General features: G+C 41.6%; 6 protein-coding genes across 6 annotated transcripts; 4 read left to right on the top strand and 2 right to left on the bottom strand.

The window, feature by feature from the left end:
* The first annotated feature begins 28 nt into the window (after window positions 1–28).
* Window positions 29–688, top strand: LOC118827269 (histone H2B). The gene has a single exon (XM_036598561.1). It carries the CDS (start codon window positions 41–43, stop codon window positions 413–415), a length of 375 nt encoding a protein of 124 aa, XP_036454454.1. The 5' UTR covers window positions 29–40; the 3' UTR covers window positions 416–688.
* A 5,149-nt stretch (window positions 689–5,837) lies between these two features.
* On the bottom strand, window positions 5,838–9,022 carry LOC118827271 (histone H2B). The gene has a single exon (XM_036598563.1). The coding sequence runs from the start codon at window positions 8,862–8,864 to the stop codon at window positions 8,490–8,492; it is 375 nt and encodes a 124-aa protein (XP_036454456.1). The 5' UTR covers window positions 8,865–9,022; the 3' UTR covers window positions 5,838–8,489.
* A 68-nt stretch (window positions 9,023–9,090) lies between these two features.
* LOC118827274 (histone H3-like) lies at window positions 9,091–11,046 on the bottom strand. The gene is made up of 2 exons (XM_036598567.1): window positions 10,705–11,046; window positions 9,091–9,755 (listed from the first exon to the last, which is right to left on the bottom strand). The coding sequence occupies exons 1-2, from the start codon at window positions 11,044–11,046 to the stop codon at window positions 9,441–9,443; spliced, it is 657 nt and encodes a 218-aa protein (XP_036454460.1). The 3' UTR covers window positions 9,091–9,440.
* Window positions 11,047–13,782: 2,736 nt separating this feature from the next.
* Window positions 13,783–14,198, top strand: LOC118827267 (histone H2A-like). Its single transcript, XM_036598560.1, has one exon. The coding sequence runs from the start codon at window positions 13,783–13,785 to the stop codon at window positions 14,167–14,169; it is 387 nt and encodes a 128-aa protein (XP_036454453.1). The 3' UTR covers window positions 14,170–14,198.
* A 611-nt stretch (window positions 14,199–14,809) lies between these two features.
* LOC118827273 (histone H3-like) lies at window positions 14,810–16,505 on the top strand. The gene is made up of 2 exons (XM_036598566.1): window positions 14,810–15,196; window positions 16,147–16,505. Exons 1-2 carry the CDS (start codon window positions 14,855–14,857, stop codon window positions 16,459–16,461), a joined length of 657 nt encoding a protein of 218 aa, XP_036454459.1. The 5' UTR covers window positions 14,810–14,854; the 3' UTR covers window positions 16,462–16,505.
* A 383-nt stretch (window positions 16,506–16,888) lies between these two features.
* LOC118827272 (histone H2B) lies at window positions 16,889–17,457 on the top strand. The gene has a single exon (XM_036598565.1). The coding sequence runs from the start codon at window positions 17,049–17,051 to the stop codon at window positions 17,421–17,423; it is 375 nt and encodes a 124-aa protein (XP_036454458.1). The 5' UTR covers window positions 16,889–17,048; the 3' UTR covers window positions 17,424–17,457.
* The last annotated feature ends 5,288 nt before the right edge of the window (window positions 17,458–22,745 follow it).

The following is a 22,745-nucleotide window of genomic DNA, read 5'->3' as shown; positions in this document are numbered from 1 at the left end:
AGCTTCTCCTCATTCTTCGTCGTACTCGAGAAGAAGGACGATGCCTGAGCCAGCGAAGTCCGCTCCGAAAAAGGGATCCAAGAAGGCCGTGACCAAGACGGCTGGCAAAGGAGGCAAGAAACGCAGAAAGTCCAGGAAGGAGAGCTATGCTATCTACGTGTACAAGGTGTTGAAGCAGGTCCACCCAGATACCGGCATTTCCTCCAAGGCGATGGGTATCATGAACTCGTTCGTCAACGATATCTTCGAGCGCATCGCAGGTGAGTCATCCCGTTTGGCTCATTACAACAAACGCTCCACCATTACCTCTAGAGAGATCCAGACCGCCGTGCGTCTGCTTCTTCCCGGTGAGCTGGCCAAGCACGCCGTGTCTGAGGGCACTAAGGCCGTCACCAAGTACACCAGCTCTAAGTAAAAAGTGACAAAGATTTTCTCAAACCCAACGGCTCTTTTAAGAGCCACCCACGTTTTCGCATAAAGAGCCATTTTATCGTTTTGTGTTTGTGAAGGAAAGCACAATATTCATTTAGAGGAGGGGAGAAAACGTTACACAAGTTTCTGCTGTGTCCAGTCGATTTTCCCGCGCAATTTCTTAGTCTGCTTGTAGTTACTCTACTGTGTGAGTAATGGTGCATTACGAATATAATGTGTAAACTCATGTAAATATGGATCTGTGTACATACATGAAATATATATATATATATATATATGTATATATATATATGTATATATATATATATATATATATATATATATATATATATAAAAATAAATAAACACAATGCATTCTCTTCTACTTCTACAGAATGCAGCAGCACGGATCATTACAAAAACGAAACAAAACTCATATCATTCCCATTTTAAAAGACACTGGCTACCTGTATCTTTCAGGATAGATTTTAAAGTCCTGCTACTAGCGTTTAAGTCTCTAAATGACCTAGCGCCCACTTACATCACAGAATGTCTGTTTATGTTCCAGCACGTGATCTAAAATCTGCACATACTGGCCTTCTGTAAAATACAGAAAATGTAAAGAGGCCTCTTTGAGTTATTATGCTACTAAACTGTGGAACTGAAATCCACCTTCTTATTAGACAATAAGGCAAGCTTTTAAGAAAAAAAAAAGAAAAAAGTATCGCTTTATTTTTTTTATTTTTTCCCCTTTTTCCTTCACATGCACGTGTATTTATGAATAAAACTCATTGTGCACATACGTTAATGGTTGTACTAATAATAAAAGCGGTTTACGGATATATTCTTTTAATATTCTCCTGTGTGTGTGTGTGCGCACTGCTGTGTCTGATCCACTCAGACCAGCGCAACGCACACTAACACACCACCACCACATCAGTGTTACTGCAGTTTTGAGAATGATCCACAACAACAATAACCTGCATATATTAGGCTATAACGTGTGGTGGAATACAGTAAATGGCTGAATAGCCAGCCAGTTTTTGCCAAAGAGAACTGCAATGTAAAGCTAGTGTAATGTTGGGTATTTTACCACAGCTTGACTAAGATCAAAATTGCATCAAAAAGTGCAGACTTTGATTTGAGGGTATTACATCCAAACTAGGTGCACGATGCAGGAATTTTCATACTCCACACTCTCATTAGGGGCTCAGAAGGAACTGGACAAAGTAACAATCATAAATTAAATTGTCTTTTTTAACACTTGTCTGCAAATCATCTGTGCTCAATCACTGGCTGAAGTCTGGAACCCACAGTCATCACAAGATACTGAGTTTCTTCTCTGTCACACTTTTACTGCAGCTGTCTTTGACATCATATAAAGAGTTAACAACATCAGATTTCAAATGCAAATGCCACACTTGAAATCGACTTTAGACCTCTGCATACTGCTAAGTGAAATGAGAGAATATTACACACCTGGTCATACAATAGCTGTACTCTACTATAATGCAGACTTGGGCTGGTTCAGGAACATAACTGAGCACAATGCCATTGGTGAGGTTCAGTCAATAGTGTCCCTCATGTGCATCCTAATGACAGCAAGAGTTGCTCTCTGTGAGGCCCAAGGCCTTGAATATCTACAAACTGTCACTTTTCACCCAGTTCTACAACAACGGAGTCTTTGAATGTCTAACTCTTCACACAATCTGAGCGGTGTATGGCTTCTCTCGTGTGAATTCGCTGGTGGATTTCGAGAGCACTCTGATGATTAAAACTCTTTCCACACCCCAGGCAGTAGTGAGTTCTCTCCTTGCTGCATTTCTGTGTTTGTCTGTGAGATGTGTTCATGTGGAGGGAACCAGATGACATTTGCTGAGTACTGGAATGTCTTCTGGGTGCCATATTCTTAAATTCAACCTGTTTCAGCAGACTGACATTCCTCTTGGTGGAATGTCCTGATGTGTTTATGAAAGCACATTTAAGCTGGGTAGGGAAGTGTAGGAGAAGACTTCATACAGGACATCATTCATTTCTAGAAGAAAAGAAAAAGAAAAGAACAAACAAAAAAAATGTTAACAGTTATTCGTTTGCATGTTTGCCATCCAAACCACCACCCTCTCGGTATTGCCTCAGCAACTGTCCTATTGACTACATTAATTAAATGCATCTTTTTACTTCAAAAAACAAGACCAATGATTTTGTATTTAAATCACTGTGTTTAGACCACAGGAGGTTGCAGAAAGAATTACTTCATCATGAATATTGCTATCTGCCCCATCACACTCATGCTGTCTTGAGAGAGAGTAAAAGATCAAGGACCACCACTTTTTAAGGAAATGTATACCTCTAGACCAATCTCAGTCCCAGTCCTGGAGACCTCATATACACTATTTTATGCTTTCCTTTATCTAGCACACCTCATTCACAAAAGCATAGAGAGCAGAGCGTGGGGTCTCCAGAACTGTGACTGGGAACATCTAAACAACACCATCAAGCTCCTAAGCTGCTCTCACACTACACCCCCCTCTAAACAGACCTAAAAAACTTAGCCTCGAGCTCTTAATTTACCAGCCATTGACCAGCAACCCCCACCCAGACATTTATTGTTAAAATTGTGTTAGAACGATCAGCAGACCTTTATTTCACTGCAAAGGAGGGTTATTTTATTTTTTCCTACAAATCCAATTCTGCTGTGTAGCCGCAACAAGGCAGAGACATGTCTATAGAACTAACTAGGAAAAGCTGTCACGAAAGCAAAACAGCATTTTATGAGCATTTTTGAAATAACTGTTTCAATAAGTAGTCTGTTTATAGCGTAAATCATAAATACATCAAGATAAAATAAATCTGGCCCAGCATTCACGCTCACATTACTCAGCTCTGGTTTGAATGAAGCTGCTTCTGTGTTGTCTAATCCATTTTAAACCCATCTAATCTTATTTTCAGACTCAAATGTGTCTCCAGCTCCAGAGTGTTAAAGTGTCGGGCAGCTTCCTACCTTCAACAGTTCAGCTCTTCTTTTTGTTCCTCCATCAACACTGTATGAGCGCGGAGGCGTGGACTGCTGACCACAACACAACCTTCTGCTTCTCCGCTTTAGCGCAGTTGGAGAAAGTTGTAGTTACACAGTTAGCGCCACCACCTGGCTTGAAGCGGCTTCACCCTGGAACTGCGCAGTCACGGAAACAGGCGGAACGGTAGTCATTTTAAATTCCCACCGTATTCAGTCAAGTCCAGCCTCCAGCGCTCTGAATGGGTGATAGCAAGGACTCAACTGTGGGCTGAAAACTGGAGGGTTAAGCAGGACCTCTTTAGAAATTATTAAACAGCATTCAGAGAAAATATAGAACATAAAGAAAAACATACCCATCTATAACCAACCACAAGCTGAAAATGCAATAGCTTTAATGACTATAATATAGTAGGAGAAGAAAATTATTTGTCCAACCGTGGTCAGTTATTTTTCATTGGTTTGATAATGACAAGTTGTAACTATTAATGCTTCACATACAAATTATTACAAATGTCCATTTTAAGATGTTTTGTTCAAAAGTTATGGAACTCTCCAAGTATGTCAGCACAATTAAAGAAAAAAGACTGTCTCACTTCTTTTCTCACTCCCTCCTATAATAGAGCTGTTCTCATCTCAAGTCTGTCAGTCTCAGCCTCTTGCGTTTCCCTCTTTTTTTTCTGATGTCCACCATAAAAACACAAATTTATATTTGAGAATAAATGCAGACTCTTGCTCTCTAAAGGTTTAACACCTGGAGGCATAGTGGACCATAGGAGCAAAGTTATATAGATAAGCTAAAGTAATAATGTTCAGTAACTTAACAGTAAGCCATCAGGCAAATACTTACTGTACCCTCAAAAGAAAACCCATTGTAATGCCCTTTATGCCTCTTCTTATTGCTCTATGAAAAGAAAACTGAGGATCAACCACCAGGTTTGAAGCTACTTTCATTTCAGTTATTAGCACTAGCTACCACAACCACAGATGGTAATGCAACGTTAAGTAATGTTAGTCTTAGCCTGAAATGTATGTCTACACAGTCTCTTGTGTTATATGGCTACTGTACACTAAACAGTTTGCATTAAAGGTGTTGTATAACATGTAGAAAAAAAAGAAAATTTACTGCTAAATTTTCAATGCTTTTTTAGTGAAATACATCCTTCCACTTCCAAAGCAAAAGGAATGCCCTGGACAAATGTTTTGAAGTTATTTCAACTTCAGCCATTCAGCTCCATTCACCCTTCATTGAGAATTTGCTTGCGGGTGCCCTCTGACATTTTGCAGTGATATTTTTGGTTGAACAGGTGAAAAACAAAGTGGCCGGTCTCCTGTTAAACTTTCTCCAAACTCGAGTTCCTTCTTCAAACACGTCATGATAAGGTAGAGAATTATTACAAGTAATGTGATTGTCTTTTTATGTTTTTACAACAGATATCTACTTGTTATAAAATCACCTTTAATCTAAAACGTAGTTGACAGCGCCAGATACTGTGTTGACAGTACATATCAGGCTGAGATAAACATTAGTTAATGTTACATTAAAATTATTTGTGGTTATGGTAGCTAGTGCTAATAACTGAAATTAAAGTAGCTTTAAATCAGCTCAAATGATCTTTAATATTAATTAAAAATGTTCCTCAATTATCCTGTTTATTGAGCAATCAGAAGAGGTGTAAAAGGCAAGATGTTGGGTATTGTTTTGAGGGCACAGTCAGTATTTACCTGATGTTTAAGGCCTGGCTCTCTAGCTACTGTTACTTAGGCTATCTTACAGCTGGGCCTCAGGCTTATGGAGTAGTCAGAGTAAGAAACAATAGCTATAGAGCTAGGCCTTTGGTTAAAGTTGGAGTTAGAGAATGTCACATTGATAATGTTAGAGTGAGTGAACAAGGATCTATAGCAAGCCATTGGACTTGGAAGTTGGAGAAATGAAAGCTAGTACAGACCTATATTTCATCTGATGATGCAGATTAAGTAAGCCAAAATTAGCTTTCAGCTGGGACTCTGGCTCATAATTTAGACAGAGGAAGTAATAATACGTTTAGAGCTAGGCCGTGGGTTTAGGGTGAAGTTGGAGAACGTCAAAGTAGGTTAAAGGCAAGGCTGAGGTTTATGATTTATTCTAACTTCTTCATAAGCATATTCAGATGCCAGATACCTAGCTGTAAGGCTCCTGATGCTTATCTAACTTCACCATTAGCCAAGGAGCTAGCTCTAAACCTATTATCACTTACTCTGACTGCAATATAAGTCTGAGGCCTAGCTGGAAAACTCATTTTGCTTACTCTAAATTCTTCAGAAGGCTAAGGTCTAACTGTATACCTATGGCTACTTACTCTATCTATAATATAAGCCTGAGGCATAGCTGTAAGCCTCCTTTTGCTTTCTCTAGCTTCATCCTAAGCCTAATGACATGCTCTGCACCTGCTTTTACTTTATCATCACAACTTCTTCATTAGCCTGATGGCTTGCTCTCTGACTTTTTCATTCACACTAACTACATCGGGAGTCTAAGGCCTAACTGCTAACATTCTTTCACCTACTCTAAAAAGCCTACAGCCTGGCCAGTAACCTGCTTACATTTCCTCTTTCCATGGCTTGAAGCCCACATCTGTACCCATTTTTACCAAGTCATCAGAACTTCTTCTTAAGCCTAAAAGCTTCCATTCACTCTAACTTTAGTGTGAGCCACAGGCCTTAATCTAAACCTACTGCTGCTTATTTGAATACATTGTAGGTATGAGACATAGTCGCAAGCCTCCTTTCGCTTACTCTAACTTCATTGTCAGCCTAATGGCTTTTTCTGTACCTAATTTTACATGCTTCATCATAAGCCCAATGCCTAGCTCTTAACTTAGTATTACTTAATCTTCCTACATTACAAACCATAACGGCCTACTTTCCCGTTTTCCAAGTACATCATGAGCTTAAAGTATAACTCTTTATCTGCTTTTATTTCTCTAACCTCATGTACCTCCTTTCACTCAGGCTCATTTCATTATATGGCATGGCCTAGCTCTAAAACTACAAATTCAAAACATGTCTCTAAACATAGTTTTGCTTACGCTAAATTGATCATAAGCTGAGGACATAGATCTGTAATTACTTCTACTTTCTCATCATACCTTCAACATAAGCATGATGCCTTGCCATGTTCCTTTTTTCATTCACCTCAGCCACCCTAGAAGCCTAAGGCCTAGCTACTAAGCTGTTATTCACCAACTTCAAATTTAGCACTTCCACTTTACAATGAGAGTGCAGTTAGAATAAGTACAAGTAGATTTAGAGTTAGGCCTTATTCTGGTGATGTAGTTAGTGTGAATGGATAGAGGTACATAGCAAGACATTAGTCTTACAATTAAGTTTGAGTAAGCAAATGCAGCCTCACAGCTAGGCCTCAGGCTTATTTATTTCAGCTTCTTTAAAGGTTTGAGGCTTAGCTGTAAGCTACCCTTTTACTTACCTCCTTCCATTCACGCTAACTACATTAGGAGTCAAAGCCCTATTCAATAACCTGTTTTTACTGTCTAATGCCTTGCTCACTATCTCTGTTAATTTCATCATGTTATACACAGCCTTCATCTAAACCTACCTTTGCTTGCTTATGAGCTCGAAGCCTCCATTACACCTCCTGTCCCTTACTCTGTCATCAAGAGCCAAAGGCCTTGCTCTAAATGTAGCATTTACTGAAACAACTTTATGCACTCTAACTACAAAAGAAGTCTGGAAGCTTAGCTGGAAGCCTTCTTTTGTTTACTTTAACTTCATCAGATGCCTAGCTTTAAACTAACTTGTACCCACTGTGACTTTATCATTAACCTGAGGCCCACATGTAAATATACATATGCTCACTTTAAGTTCATCATAAGCCTAAGGTCTGGCTAACCAACTACTTTTTCACACTAATGACATCATTAATCTGAGCTCCACTGCTACCTCAAATTACTCTGACTACTTTAGAAGTCCGTAGCTTATTGATAAACCTACGTAAAACTACTAGTGCTTACTCTACCATCAGCAACAGCCTAAAGCTTAGCTCTTAACGTACCTGTACTCACTGGTACATTATAATTAGCTTAAGGCATACTTTTACTTACTCTTACTGCACCATGAGCCTAATGCCTGGCTCTACATCACAGACCTAAAGCCTAGCTTCTAACCTTGTTTTACTTTCTCTCATTTCATTTTTATTCATCTCATAAATAATTAAAAAAAAAAAAAAAAATTGATCATTTTAACTTCAGCATACATCTGCAGGACATGTACTATAGCCTTGTGTTTATTCATTTATAAGTAATATCTATCATAATTTTTTTAATGCAGTTTCATAGCTCTTTTCTTTCATCTCACACACACTGGCCTCTTCTGACTCCAAGCTGGAAAGCTTTTAAATGCATAAACACACAAAGGAGAACATTAAAAGAATATGTAAATAAACAGCTCTTAGTATTAATACAAACATACACAAATGTGCATACAATTTTTATTCATAAATATACATATGCATGAAAAAGAAGAAAGGGGAAAAAAAAATCCAAATTAATTTTACGGAAGGTAATGGCAGAAGGCTAGTATGTGCAGATCTAAGATCACGTGTTGGAACATAAACAGACATTGTGATGTCAGCGGGTGCTAGGTCATTTAGAACCTTAAGGTAGCCAGTGCAGTTCTTTTGAAACAGGAGTGATATGAGCTTTGATTAGTTCGTCATGATCCGCGCTGCTGCATTTTGTAGGAGTTGAAGAGGATGTATTGTGTTTATATATTGCACACATGTACACAGGTCCATATTTACGTGTGTGTGCGTGCACGCGCACAAATTATATTCATAATGTAGCATCACTCAAGCGGTAGAGTAACTACAAGCAGACTAAGAAATTGCGCGGGAAAACGGGCTGGAACACAGCACAACCTTACGTAACATTTCTCCCCTCCTCCAAGCGCTCGCTTTCACAAACACGAAACAGAAAAAAAAAGCTCTTTATGAGAAAGCGTGGGTGGCTCTTAAAAGAGCCGTTGGGTTTGGGGAAGAAAAAATAAAAAAATAAAAAAAAGTCACTTCTTACTTAGAACTAGTGTACTTGGTGACGGCCTTGGTGCCCTCAGACACGGCGTGCTTGGCCAACTCACCGGGAAGAAGCAGACGCACGGCGGTCTGAATCTCCCTGGAAGTGATTGTGGAGCGTTTGTTGTAATGAGCCAAACGGGATGACTCACCGGCGATGCGCTCGAAGATGTCGTTGACGAACGAGTTCATGATGCCCATCGCCTTGGAGGAAATGCCGGTATCGGGGTGCACCTGCTTCAGCACTTTGTACACGTAGATGGCATAGCTCTCCTTCCTGGACTTCCTGCGCTTCTTACCGCCTTTACCAGCCGTCTTGGTCACGGCTTTCTTAGAACCCTTCTTCGGCGCGGACTTCGCTGGCTCAGGCATTGTTCTTCTCTCCAAATACAACTACAGAATAAGGCGGGCATTCGGCACCCGGCTTATTTAGACTCCGAAATTCAAAGTAAACAAGCTCCGCCCTTCCGAATGCCATCAAACGATCATTGGGCAACAATCAACGGCTCGCTTGGCGGACAAATCTTGGCTCTTGCCCAACCCCTCCTCCTCCTCCTCCTCCTCCTCCTCCTCCTCCCAGCTGAAGTCTTTCCCTTTGTTAACTTTCCCGCGCATTCTTAACTACTGTTACATATACAATGCAATTATCCTAGGCTTATTCCAACTACAGCCATAAGTAAGTTTTTTTATTCCATATCCAATTATAAACAATTTTGGGGGGGCTTCAAGCTAGTTCAAATATTCTGCCCAACACCCTCTTCCGTTGTTCTGGCGTTAGACTAAGATCGCACTAACTCTTCTTTAAAAGTTGAGGGAAAAAAAAAGAAATTAAATAAACCATAACGTGAAATCCGGCGTTTTCATCGCTACTGAAAAAAAACTCTTTTGATGGGTATGTGGGTGGCTCTTAAAAGAGCCGTTGGATTTAGAGCTGGTCGAGTCGAGCGTTTAACCGCCGAAGCCGTACAGGGTGCGTCCCTGACGCTTCAGGGCGTACACCACATCCATAGCGGTGACAGTCTTCCTCTTAGCGTGCTCGGTGTAAGTGACGGCGTCCCTGATCACGTTCTCCAGAAACACCTTGAGCACGCCGCGAGTCTCCTCATAGATCAGACCGGAAATACGCTTGACTCCGCCACGGCGAGCCAGACGGCGGATAGCCGGCTTGGTAATACCCTGGATGTTGTCGCGGAGCACCTTACGGTGACGCTTCGCGCCTCCTTTGCCAAGGCCCTTGCCTCCTTTACCTCTGCCAGACATCGTCTCTTCTTCTTCCTCTCTCAATCAACAAAAGAGAATCAATGAAGCGCCGTGGCGCCGTACGCGCTTCTTATGCTCCGCTACAGGACCTAGTTGAAGCCAAGGCACTGGAGGCGGAGCCGCGCCGAACAGACGCTACAAAGATTGCAGAGAAAACGTCACACACGATGCAATAAATCGAATAAATAACACTCGTATTATTGTAACTATTACCATTACCAATACCATTATTAGTAGTAGCATTTCACAGCCTTCTAAATCGCATGTTATGTCGAAACGTCAAAAATGGTCCAAAATACAAAAGATAAAAAAGACGGGAAGGAAAGAAAGAAAGGCATTTATCAGAATAGTTTTCGCTGTCTCTGTTCAGCAAATGAATAGTTAAACTACGTAGTCGGTGCTGCAATTATACAAACACTCATATCACATAGAGCAGCGTGGGGTTTTTTTTTGGTGCTCGTAAATTGGTAAATACTGAGCAGAATGCCAGTGTCACACGCTCATACTACTCGCCTGTACCACACACGTCATTCTCAAGGTACTGATTTTCTTGATAAGGTGCTAGAGTGCCCATACTCGTCTTTTTTGCCGTACTATAACGGAGAGACTCGACACTACTTCACTGCACTACGGACACTGCTCAAACACGGAATGAATATCTCAGCAGCTGAAGTATAACTAAGCAGAGTGGCATATGATTTATGCAAGGCGATGCTCGCTCTCATACAATTCTTCAGCTTTCGCGCTTTACACTATATTATTACGTCACAGCACTTGATAAAACCAAAGCGTTGCTAGGACAGTTGCTCTTTTGGCCTAAAACAGTTACGTGGCTCTTAAAAGAGCCTTTGGAATGTTTTGGGGTAATTTGCATGCACTTAATTTAAGCACGCTCTCCGCGGATACGGCGGGCCAGCTGGATATCCTTGGGCATGATAGTGACTCTCTTGGCGTGGATAGCGCACAGGTTAGTGTCCTCGAACAGACCCACCAGGTACGCCTCGCTAGCCTCCTGCAGGGCCATGACGGCAGAGCTCTGGAAGCGGAGGTCGGTCTTGAAGTCCTGAGCGATCTCACGCACCAGGCGCTGGAAAGGCAGCTTACGGATCAGTAACTCTGTAGATTTCTGGTAACGTCGGATCTCCCTCAGAGCCACGGTGCCGGGCCTATAACGATGAGGCTTCTTCACGCCGCCGGTGGCCGGGGCGCTCTTACGAGCAGCCTTGGTAGCCAGCTGCTTCCTCGGGGCTTTGCCACCGGTGGACTTACGAGCGGTCTGCTTGGTCCTTGCCATAACGCCGGACTCTTCTCTTCTCGACAACAGAAAAAGAATAACCTCACACACGCCACGGCCCTTTTAAGCGTTCGAGCTCCTCGCCGCTCATTGGGCGTCTTAGATGTGCCCGCCTCACATTGGACGGCTGTCCACGCGTCGGCTAAACGCTATTGGCAGTCTTTTGCCGCGCAAACATTTTCAAACACAAGACACTGCCCCAACGCCCTGGCGGGCTCCTGTGCCGCAGCCAATCTAAGTAGTAATTTTTTTTTCTTCCTCACAAGTGCTGTGTAACGTTACTTTGATTTTTTTTTTTCTTTGGTTCATTCATTTTTACACGCGTCATTTATACTTTGACTCGATTCCTGATACAGCCGTTCATGTCTGTTTCAATTTAATCTCTTAGTTGTGATTATGTCTCTAATCGCACACAGATTATCCCACATGTATCTCCTTTTTATTGCACGTTTGCTCTACCTCAATGATTTCATTCATGACTTCTGACATTCTGTTCACTATCACTTTAGCCAAGAATTTATAATCTATATTCATTACACTTATTTGTCTCCAGTTGTCCAGATCACTGCGATCCCCCTTTTTAAAGATTAATGAAATTACACAGTGATAAAATGAGTCATGTAAAGCTTCATTTTCTAATCCTTCATTGTAAACAGATACCAAGAGGTCTGCAAGAACATCTGGACAAGATTTATAAAACTCAGCTGGCAAACCATCAGGACCTGGACTTTTACCCATGTTCAGCTCATGAATGGCTTTCAGCACTTCCTCCTTCTTTACTGGTTCTTCTAAAACCTTCAAATTTCTCCCCCTGTAATGTTGGACATTAGTCTAAAAATGTCTAAGTCTAGTTTCATCGATTTCCACTCTTTTATAGTCATTCTCACATTTCTGTCTTAGAATTTTTCTTTTATTATATTCATTTTCAACAATGTCACCATTCTCATTTTTAATTCCCCCAATCCATTTATTTTCCCTCCGGTTTTTTAGTTGTTTTATCACATCTCACACATTTCCATCAAAATTCCAACCAAAACCTGCTTGAACTTGTGTATTTAAAAACATTTCATTGTTTAATTTTTCTAACTGCAGTTTAATTTCAGTCAATCTATTTTCTTCATTTAAACTTCTGCTGGGGGTCATCTGGATGTCAACATACTCACACATTAATTTTTTATAGCACTCATTTCTCTGCTGGTGAAGTTCTTTACATTTACGTTTAAAAAAGACCTTTAATTGCTCTTTAAAAACATGCCACCATTCTGAATCTAGTTAAAACCTTCAAGCTCTTTATTCTCTCGAGCTCTTTAACTAACTCTAAAAGCACATTACGTTTTAGACACTGTGTGTTGAGTTTCCAGTAGCCTCTGTCTTCAACAAGACCCAGATTCATTTTTACATTCACTCCCAAATAATCCACCAGATGACTCCAACAGGTATTCAGTCTTGTAACAAATGACTCTTGTTTCTAATGAACTGTTTACATAAATTCGGTCAATGCATGTTTTCACTGTGTTACTGATGTGTGTGAAGCCGAAATCATTTGGAAATTTTTCTCTAAACGTGTCTTTCATGTTGCACGTCTCACAGACTGATTTGAGCAGTTTCCCCTCTCTGGTGAGCTCCATGTCTTTCATTGGGATTCTGTCTCTGATGTCTGTGATGGTGTTAAAATCACCACAGAGCACTACATGGAAACCAACACACAGTAGTTCATACAGCTTATTAAAAATCCTCATTTTCCCTGTCCTGTCAGGAGGAGTATACACATTTATGATTCTCATTTTCAGATTTTTAAAATAACGATCGGCCATAATAATTCTACCTGGTACGATTTCTCTGAATTTTATAATGTCAACTTTTTCTTTAAAAAAGATGCCCACCCCATCGGCTTGGTCTTCCCCAATAGATAACATCGCAGTCCACAGTGTTTTAACATTATTTAGGTCACTTTGAGTGGTCAATCTCAACTCCTGAGCACAGATAACATCACATTTAGCTTTCTTTAAACAACCTATTTTCTTTTGTCTATACTTTTCTGATTTTATCCCCTTAATATTTATAGAAAATATATGTAGGGACATTAATAATATAATGATATATAAATAATTATCCATATTATGTATATAAAATAAATGTAATAATCTTAGAAGTGCTCATTCTCTCATCTTTTTTATTGTGTTTATTTCTGAGGGCATGACCTTTTTTTTCCTCTTAATTTTAAGGGGTCGTTGTGTTGGGGGAGTGTCCACTGGATTTTTATTATCAGTGTCATGATGAGTAAGTTGAATAACTTCACCTGCAGCCTTCGGTGGTGGAGTAGAGGTGACCTGGGTCACCTCTAACCGGGACACCGGTTTTGTGGCCGTAGCTGCTTCCATCCCCCCTCTTCTTTCAGGCCAAGGATCAGGCAGGGGTAGGACATCTTCATCTATGATATCAGACTCTGAGCTGGAGCTGGCACTGCTGCTGGTGGTGGTGTCGCTGCTGGATGTGGAGGTGGTCTCCTCCTCCTCCTTCTCGTTGTTCAGGTGGGCTTGGCCTTCAGCATATATAATTGTGGTGCTTTACTGTTCTCCCAGGTTTTGCAGGTTTTCCAGTAGGGCACTTATTTGGCTGTTGAAGGCCGTCGCATTTTAGCCAATAGAAACGCAGCCGATTTGGCTATATGAAGGGCGTTCAGGAAACGGGGCTGTTTATTTTAATTTCACTTGAGTAAGTGAACGGAACTGTAAAATGAGTGGAAGAGGTAAAACCGGTGGAAAGGCACGAGCCAAGGCCAAGACTCGCTCCTCCCGCGCCGGGCTGCAGTTCCCCGTGGGCCGTGTGCACAGGCTTCTACGGAAAGGTAACTATGCTGAGCGCGTCGGCGCTGGCGCACCCGTCTACTTGGCGGCTGTGCTGGAGTATCTTACTGCTGAAATCCTTGAGTTGGCCGGTAACGCCGCTCGCGACAACAAGAAGACCCGTATTATTCCGCGCCACCTGCAACTGGCCGTTCGTAACGATGAGGAGCTGAACAAACTGCTCGGAGGAGTGACCATTGCTCAGGGTGGCGTGCTGCCCAACATTCAGGCCGTACTGCTTCCCAAGAAGACCGAGAAGGCGGTCAAGTCCAAGTAAATTGGCCTTTTCCGCTGATTTGTACTTAACCAAAGGCTCTTTTAAGAGCCACCCACCTCAGCGATAAAGGTGCAGTTTTTTTACTTGCCCCTCCCCCCCCCAAAAAAGATTAAAGGCGACCGTTGGTTGATCGATAATTACAGATTATTGGGTGCATTTAAAACACAAAGCACTGCGTCACCACATGCACACTGAGTATGGCGTAGAAGCTCTTCTATTCAAACACATGAGGCAAATTGAAACAGACATGAACGGCTGTATCAGGAATCGAGTCAAAGTATAAATGACGCGTGTAAAAATGAATGAACCAAAGAAAAAAAAAAATCAAAGTAACGTTACACAGCACTTGTGAGGAAGAAAAAAAAAAATTACTACTTAGATTGGCTGCGGCACAGGAGCCCGCCAGGGCGTTGGGGCAGTGTCTTGTGTTTGAAAATGTTTGCGCGGCAAAAGACTGCCAATAGCGTTTAGCCGACGCGTGGACAGCCGTCCAATGTGAGGCGGGCACATCTAAGACGCCCAATGAGCGGCGAGGAGCTCGAACGCTTAAAAGGGCCGTGGCATGTGTGTGAGGTTATTCTTTTTCTGTTGTCGAGAAGAGAAGAGAAGAGAAGAGAAGAGAAGAGAAGAGAAGAGAAGAGAAGAGAAGAGAAGAGAAGAGAAGAGAAGAGTCGAGTCCGGCGTTATGGCAAGGACCAAGCAGACCGCTCGTAAGTCCACCGGTGGCAAAGCCCCGAGGAAGCAGCTGGCTACCAAGGCTGCTCGTAAGAGCGCCCCGGCCACCGGCGGCGTGAAGAAGCCTCATCGTTATAGGCCCGGCACCGTGGCTCTGAGGGAGATCCGACGTTACCAGAAATCTACAGAGTTACTGATCCGTAAGCTGCCTTTCCAGCGCCTGGTGCGTGAGATCGCTCAGGACTTCAAGACCGACCTCCGCTTCCAGAGCTCTGCCGTCATGGCCCTGCAGGAGGCTAGCGAGGCGTACCTGGTGGGTCTGTTCGAGGACACTAACCTGTGCGCTATCCACGCCAAGAGAGTCACTATCATGCCCAAGGATATCCAGCTGGCCCGCCGTATCCGCGGAGAGCGTGCTTAAATTAAGTGCATGCAAATTACCCCCAAAACATTCCAAAGGCTCTTTTAAGAGCCACGTAACTGTTTTAGGCCAAAAGAGCAACTGTCCTAGCAACGCTTTGGTTTTATCAAGTGCTGTGACGTAATAATATAGTGTAAAGCGCGAAAGCTGAAGAATTGTATGAGAGCGAGCATCGCCTTGCATAAATCATATGCCACTCTGCTTAGTTATACTTCAGCTGCTGAGATATTCATTCCGTGTTTGAGCAGTGTCCGTAGTGCAGTGAAGTAGTGTCGAGTCTCTCCGTTATAGTACGGCAAAAAAGACGAGTATGGGCACTCTAGCACCTTATCAAGAAAATCAGTACCTTGAGAATGACGTGTGTGGTACAGGCGAGTAGTATGAGCGTGTGACACTGGCATTCTGCTCAGTATTTACCAATTTACGAGCACCAAAAAAAAACCCCACGCTGCTCTATGTGATATGAGTGTTTGTATAATTGCAGCACCGACTACGTAGTTTAACTATTCATTTGCTGAACAGAGACAGCGAAAACTATTCTGATAAATGCCTTTCTTTCTTTCCTTCCCGTCTTTTTTATCTTTTGTATTTTGGACCATTTTTGACGTTTCGACATAACATGCGATTTAGAAGGCTGTGAAATGCTACTACTAATAATGGTATTGGTAATGGTAATAGTTACAATAATACGAGTGTTATTTATTCGATTTATTGCATCGTGTGTGACGTTTTCTCTGCAATCTTTGTAGCGTCTGTTCGGCGCGGCTCCGCCTCCAGTGCCTTGGCTTCAACTAGGTCCTGTAGCGGAGCATAAGAAGCGCGTACGGCGCCACGGCGCTTCATTGATTCTCTTTTGTTGATTGAGAGAGGAAGAAGAAGAGACGATGTCTGGCAGAGGTAAAGGAGGCAAGGGCCTTGGCAAAGGAGGCGCGAAGCGTCACCGTAAGGTGCTCCGCGACAACATCCAGGGTATTACTAAGCCGGCTATCCGCCGTCTGGCTCGCCGTGGCGGAGTCAAGCGTATTTCCGGTCTGATCTATGAGGAGACTCGCGGCGTGCTCAAGGTGTTTCTGGAGAACGTGATCAGGGACGCCGTCACTTACACCGAGCACGCTAAGAGGAAGACTGTCACCGCTATGGATGTGGTGTACGCCCTGAAGCGTCAGGGACGCACCCTGTACGGCTTCGGCGGTTAAACGCTCGACTCGACCAGCTCTAAATCCAACGGCTCTTTTAAGAGCCACCCACATACCCATCAAAAGAGGTTTTTTTTTTCAGTAGCGATGAAAACGCTGGATTTCACGTTAGGGTTTATTTAACTTCTTTTTTTTTTTCCCTCAACTTTTAAAGAAGAGTTAGTGCGATCTTAGTCTAACGCCAGAACAACGGAAGAGGGTGTTGGGCAGAATATTTGAACTAGCTTGAAGCCCCCCCAAAATTGTTTATAATTGGATATGGAATAAAAAAACTTACTTATGGCTGTAGTTGGAATAAGCCTAGGATAATTGCATTGTATATGTAACAGTAGTTAAGAATGCGCGGGAAAGTTAACAAAGGGAAAGACTTCAGCTGGGAGGAGGAGGAGGAGGAGGAGGAGGAGGAGGAGGAGGAGGGGTTGGGCAAGAGCCAAGATTTGTCCGCCAAGCGAGCCGTTGATTGTTGCCCAATGATCGTTTGATGGCATTCGGAAGGGCGGAGCTTGTTTACTTTGAATTTCGGAGTCTAAATAAGCCGGGTGCCGAATGCCCGCCTTATTCTGTAGTTGTATTTGGAGAGAAGAACAATGCCTGAGCCAGCGAAGTCCGCGCCGAAGAAGGGTTCTAAGAAAGCCGTGACCAAGACGGCTGGCAAAGGCGGTAAGAAGCGCAGGAAGTCCAGGAAGGAGAGCTATGCCATCTACGTGTACAAAGTGCTGAAGCAGGTGCACCCCGATACCGGCATTTCCTCCAAGGCGATGGGCATCATGAACTCGTTCGTCAACGACATCTTCGAGCGCATCGCCGGTGAGTCATCCCGTTTGGCTCATTACAACAAACGCTCCACAATCACTTCCAGGGAGATTCAGACCGCCGTGCGTCTGCTTCTTCCCGGTGAGTTGGCCAAGCACGCCGTGTCTGAGGGCACCAAGGCCGTCACCAAGTACACTAGCTCTAAGTAAGAAGTGACTTTTTTTTTATTTTATTTTTTCTTCCCCAAACCCAACGGCTCTTTTAAGAGCCACCCACGCTTTCTCATAAAGAGCTTTTTTTTCTGTTTCGTGTTTGTGAAAGCGAGCGCTTGGAGGAGGGGAGAAATGTTACGTGAGGTTGTGCTGTGTTCCAGCCCGTTTTCCCGCGCAATTTCTTAGTCTGCTTGTAGTTACTCTACCGCTTGAGTGATGCTACATTATGAATATAATTTGTGCGCGTGCACGCACACACACGTAAATATGGACCTGTGTACATGTGTGCAATATATAAACACAATACATCCTCTTCAACTCCTACAAAATGCAGCAGCGCGGATCATGACGAACTAATCAAAGCTCATATCACTCCTGTTTCAAAAGAACTGCACTGGCTACCTTAAGGTTCTAAATGACCTAGCACCCGCTGACATCACAATGTCTGTTTATGTTCCAACACGTGATCTTAGATCTGCACATACTAGCCTTCTGCCATTACCTTCCGTAAAATTAATTTGGATTTTTTTTTCCCCTTTCTTCTTTTTCATGCATATGTATATTTATGAATAAAAATTGTATGCACATTTGTGTATGTTTGTATTAATACTAAGAGCTGTTTATTTACATATTCTTTTAATGTTCTCCTTTGTGTGTTTATGCATTTAAAAGCTTTCCAGCTTGGAGTCAGAAGAGGCCAGTGTGTGTGAGATGAAAGAAAAGAGCTATGAAACTGCATTAAAAAAATTATGATAGATATTACTTATAAATGAATAAACACAAGGCTATAGTACATGTCCTGCAGATGTATGCTGAAGTTAAAATGATCAATTTAATTATTTATGAGATGAATAAAAATGAAATGAGAGAAAGTAAAACAAGGTTAGAAGCTAGGCTTTAGGTCTGTGATGTAGAGCCAGGCATTAGGCTCATGGTGCAGTAAGAGTAAGTAAAAGTATGCCTTAAGCTAATTATAATGTACCAGTGAGTACAGGTACGTTAAGAGCTAAGCTTTAGGCTGTTGCTGATGGTAGAGTAAGCACTAGTAGTTTTACGTAGGTTTATCAATAAGCTACGGACTTCTAAAGTAGTCAGAGTAATTTGAGGTAGCAGTGGAGCTCAGATTAATGATGTCATTAGTGTGAAAAAGTAGTTGGTTAGCCAGACCTTAGGCTTATGATGAACTTAAAGTGAGCATATGTATATTTACATGTGGGCCTCAGGTTAATGATAAAGTCACAGTGGGTACAAGTTAGTTTAAAGCTAGGCATCTGATGAAGTTAAAGTAAACAAAAGAAGGCTTCCAGCTAAGCTTCCAGACTTCTTTTGTAGTTAGAGTGCATAAAGTTGTTTCAGTAAATGCTACATTTAGAGCAAGGCCTTTGGCTCTTGATGACAGAGTAAGGGACAGGAGGTGTAATGGAGGCTTCGAGCTCATAAGCAAGCAAAGGTAGGTTTAGATGAAGGCTGTGTATAACATGATGAAATTAACAGAGATAGTGAGCAAGGCATTAGACAGTAAAAACAGGTTATTGAATAGGGCTTTGACTCCTAATGTAGTTAGCGTGAATGGAAGGAGGTAAGTAAAAGGGTAGCTTACAGCTAAGCCTCAAACCTTTAAAGAAGCTGAAATAAATAAGCCTGAGGCCTAGCTGTGAGGCTGCATTTGCTTACTCAAACTTAATTGTAAGACTAATGTCTTGCTATGTACCTCTATCCATTCACACTAACTACATCACCAGAATAAGGCCTAACTCTAAATCTACTTGTACTTATTCTAACTGCACTCTCATTGTAAAGTGGAAGTGCTAAATTTGAAGTTGGTGAATAACAGCTTAGTAGCTAGGCCTTAGGCTTCTAGGGTGGCTGAGGTGAATGAAAAAAGGAACATGGCAAGGCATCATGCTTATGTTGAAGGTATGATGAGAAAGTAGAAGTAATTACAGATCTATGTCCTCAGCTTATGATCAAGTTAGCATAAGCAAAACTATGTTTAGAGACATGTTTTGAATTTGTAGTTTTAGAGCTAGGCCATGCCATATAATGAAATAAGCCTGAGTGAAAGGAGGTACATGAGGTTAGAGAAATAAAAGCAGATAAAGAGTTATACTTTAAGCTCATGATGTACTCGGAAAAAGGAAAAGTAGGCCGTTATGGTTTGTAATGTAGGAAGATTAAGCAATACTAAGTTAAGAGCTAGGCATTGGGCTTATGATGAAGCATGTAAAATTAGGTACAGAAAAAGCCATTAGGCTGACAATGAAGTTAGAGTAAGCGAAAGGAGGCTTGCGACTATGTCTCATACCTACAATGTATTCAAATAAGCAGCAGTAGGTTTAGATTAAGGCCTGTGGCTCACACTAAAGTTAGAGTGAATGGAAGCTTTTAGGCTTAAGAAGAAGTTCTGATGACTTGGTAAAAATGGGTACAGATGTGGGCTTCAAGCCATGGAAAGAGGAAATGTAAGCAGGTTACTGGCCAGGCTGTAGGCTTTTTAGAGTAGGTGAAAGAATGTTAGCAGTTAGGCCTTAGACTCCCGATGTAGTTAGTGTGAATGAAAAAGTCAGAGAGCAAGCCATCAGGCTAATGAAGAAGTTGTGATGATAAAGTAAAAGCAGGTGCAGAGCATGTCATTAGGCTTAGAATGAAGCTAGAGAAAGCAAAAGGAGGCTTACAACTATGCCTCAGGTATATAGTATAGATAGAGTAAGTAGCCATAGGTATACAGTTAGACCTTAGCCTTCTGAAGAATTTAGAGTAAGCAAGATGAGTTTTCCAGCTAGGCTTCAGTCTTATATTGTAGTCAGAGTAAATGATAATAGGTTTAGAGCTAGTTCCTTGGCTAATGGTGAAGTTAGATAAGCATCAGGAGCCTTACAGCTAGGTATCTGGCATCTGAATATGCTTATCAAGAAGTTAGAATAAATCATAAACCTCAGCCTTGCCTTAAACCTACTTTCACATTCTTCAACTTCACCATAAACCCACGGCCTAGCTCTAAACGTATTATTACTTCCTCTGTCTAAATTATGAGCCAGAGTCCCAGCTGAAAGCTAATTTTGGCTTACTTAAACTGCATCATCAGATGAAATATAGGTCTGTACTAGCTTTCATTTCTCCAACTTCATCACAAGTCCAATGGCTTGCTACAGATGCCTGTTCACTCACTCTAACACTATCAATGTGACATTCTCTAACTCCAACTTTAACCAAAGGCCTAGCTCTATAGCTATTGTTTCTTACTCTGACTACTCCATAAGCCTGAGGCCCAGCTGTAAGATAGCCTAAGTAACAGTAGCTAGACAGCCAGGCCTTAAACATCAGGTAAATACTGACTGTGCCCTCAAAACAATACCCAGTGTCTTGCCTTTTACACCTCTTCTGATTGCTCTATAAACAGGATAACTGAGGAAATGTTTTTATTAATATTAAAGAAGATCAGTTGAGCCGTATTTAAAGCTACTTTAATTTCAGTTATTAGCACTAGCCACCATAACCACAAATCATTTTAATGTAACATTAACTAATGTTTATCTCAGCCTGATATGTACTGTCTACACAGTATCTTGTGCTGTAAACTACTGTTTGGATTAAAGGTGATTTTATAACTAGATATCTGTTGTAAACACACAAAAAGACACATTACTTGTAATAATTCTCTACCTTATCATGACCTGTTTGAAGAAGGAACTCGAGTTTGGAGAAAGTTTAACAGGAGACCGGCCACTTTGTTTTTCACCTGTTCAACCAAAAATATCACTGCAAAATGTCAGAGGGCACCCGCAAGCAAATTCTCAATGAAGGGTGAATGGAGCTGAATGGCTGAAGTTGAAATAACTTCAAAACATTTGTCCAGGGCATTCCTTTTGCTTTGGAAGTGGAAGGATGTATTTCACTAAAAAAGCATTAAAAACTTAGCAGTAAATTTTCTTTTTTTCTACATGTTATACAACACCTTTAATGCAAACTGTTTAGTGTACAGTAGCCATATAACACAAGAGACTGTGTAGACATACATTTCAGGCTGAGACTAACATGACTTAACGTTGCATTACCATTATCTGTGGTTGTGGTAGCTAGTGCTAATAACTGAAATGAAAGTAGCTTCAAACCTGGCGGTTGATCCTCAGTTATTCTTTTCATAGAGCAATAAGAAGAGGCGTAAACGGCAAGACATCGGGTTTTCTTTTGAGGGCACAGTATGTATTTGCCTGATGGCTTACTGTTAAGTTACTGAACACTATTACTTTAGCTTATCTATATAACTTTGCTCCTATGGTCCACTATGCCTCCAGGTGTTAAACCTTTAGAGAGCAAGAGTGATTTTAGGTCTGCATTTATTCTCAAATATAAATTTGTGTTTTTATGGTAGACATCAGAAAAAAAAGGAGAGAAACGCAAGAGGCTGAGACTGACAGACATGAGATAAGAATAGCTTTATTACATGAGGGAGTGAGAAAAGAAGTGAGACTTTTTCTTTAATTGTGCTTGTTATACTTCTATAATGCAGTGTTGACATACTTGGAGAGTTCCATAACTTTTGAACAAAACATCTTAAAATGGACATTTGTAATAATTTGTATGTAAAGCATTAATAGTTACAACTTGTCATTATCAAACCAATGAAAAATATCTGACCACAGTTGGACAAATAATTGTCTTCTCCTACTATATTATAGTCATTAAAGCTATTGCATTTTCAGGTTGGAATTCTTGTGGTTGGTTATAGATGGGTATGTTTTTCATTATGTTCTATAATTTCTCTGAATGCTGTTTAATAATTTCTAAAGAGGTCCTGCTTAACCCTCCAATTTTCAGACCACGGTTGAGTCCTTGCTATTACCCATTCAGAGCGCTGGAGCCGGGACTTGACTGAATACGGGTGGAATTTAAAATGACTACCGTTCCGCCTGTTTCCGTGACTGCGCGGTTCCAGGGTGAAGCCGCTTCAGGCCAGGTGGTGGCGCTAACTGTGTAACTACAACTTTCTCCAACTGCGCTAAAGCGGAGAAGCAGAAGATTGTGTTGTGGTCAGCAGTCCACGCCTCCGCGCTCATACAGTGTTGTTGGAGGAACAAAAAGAAGAGCTGAACTGTTGAAGGTAGGAATCTGTCCGACACTTTAACACTCACTGTTCTTCATTCACTGAGACAAACAGCTGGAGACACATTTGAGTCTGAAAATAAGATTAGATGGGTTTGAAGTAGATTAAACAACACAAAAGCAGCTTCATTCATACCAGAGCTGAGTAATGTGAGCGTGAATGCTGGGCCAGATTTATTTTATCCTGATGTATTTATGATTTACGCTATAAACAGA

The sequence above is a fragment of the Colossoma macropomum genome, unplaced genomic scaffold (assembly GCF_904425465.1).
Source record: "Colossoma macropomum unplaced genomic scaffold, Colossoma_macropomum, whole genome shotgun sequence".
Classification (NCBI taxonomy): domain Eukaryota; kingdom Metazoa; phylum Chordata; class Actinopteri; order Characiformes; family Serrasalmidae; genus Colossoma; species Colossoma macropomum.
This window is presented reverse-complemented; position numbering and strand designations above follow the sequence as displayed.

What these genes read in the sequence shown, in the direction of transcription:
- LOC118827273 (XM_036598566.1), top strand. Translation starts at nt 14,855, where the DNA reads ATGGCAAGGACCAAGCAGACCGCTCGTAAGTCCACCGGTGGCAAAGCC. An exon ending in CTAACCTGTGCGCTATCCAC is followed by an intron (nt 15,197 to 16,146) that starts GCCAAGAGAGTC and finishes GAAGAAGAAGAG; the next exon opens with ACGATGTCTGGCAGAGGTAA.
- LOC118827274 (XM_036598567.1), bottom strand. Translation starts at nt 11,046, where the DNA reads ATGGCAAGGACCAAGCAGACCGCTCGTAAGTCCACCGGTGGCAAAGCC. An exon ending in CTAACCTGTGCGCTATCCAC is followed by an intron (nt 9,756 to 10,704) that starts GCCAAGAGAGTC and finishes GAAGAAGAAGAG; the next exon opens with ACGATGTCTGGCAGAGGTAA.
- LOC118827269 (XM_036598561.1), top strand. Translation starts at nt 41, where the DNA reads ATGCCTGAGCCAGCGAAGTCCGCTCCGAAAAAGGGATCCAAGAAGGCC.
- LOC118827267 (XM_036598560.1), top strand. Translation starts at nt 13,783, where the DNA reads ATGAGTGGAAGAGGTAAAACCGGTGGAAAGGCACGAGCCAAGGCCAAG.
- LOC118827271 (XM_036598563.1), bottom strand. Translation starts at nt 8,864, where the DNA reads ATGCCTGAGCCAGCGAAGTCCGCGCCGAAGAAGGGTTCTAAGAAAGCC.
- LOC118827272 (XM_036598565.1), top strand. Translation starts at nt 17,049, where the DNA reads ATGCCTGAGCCAGCGAAGTCCGCGCCGAAGAAGGGTTCTAAGAAAGCC.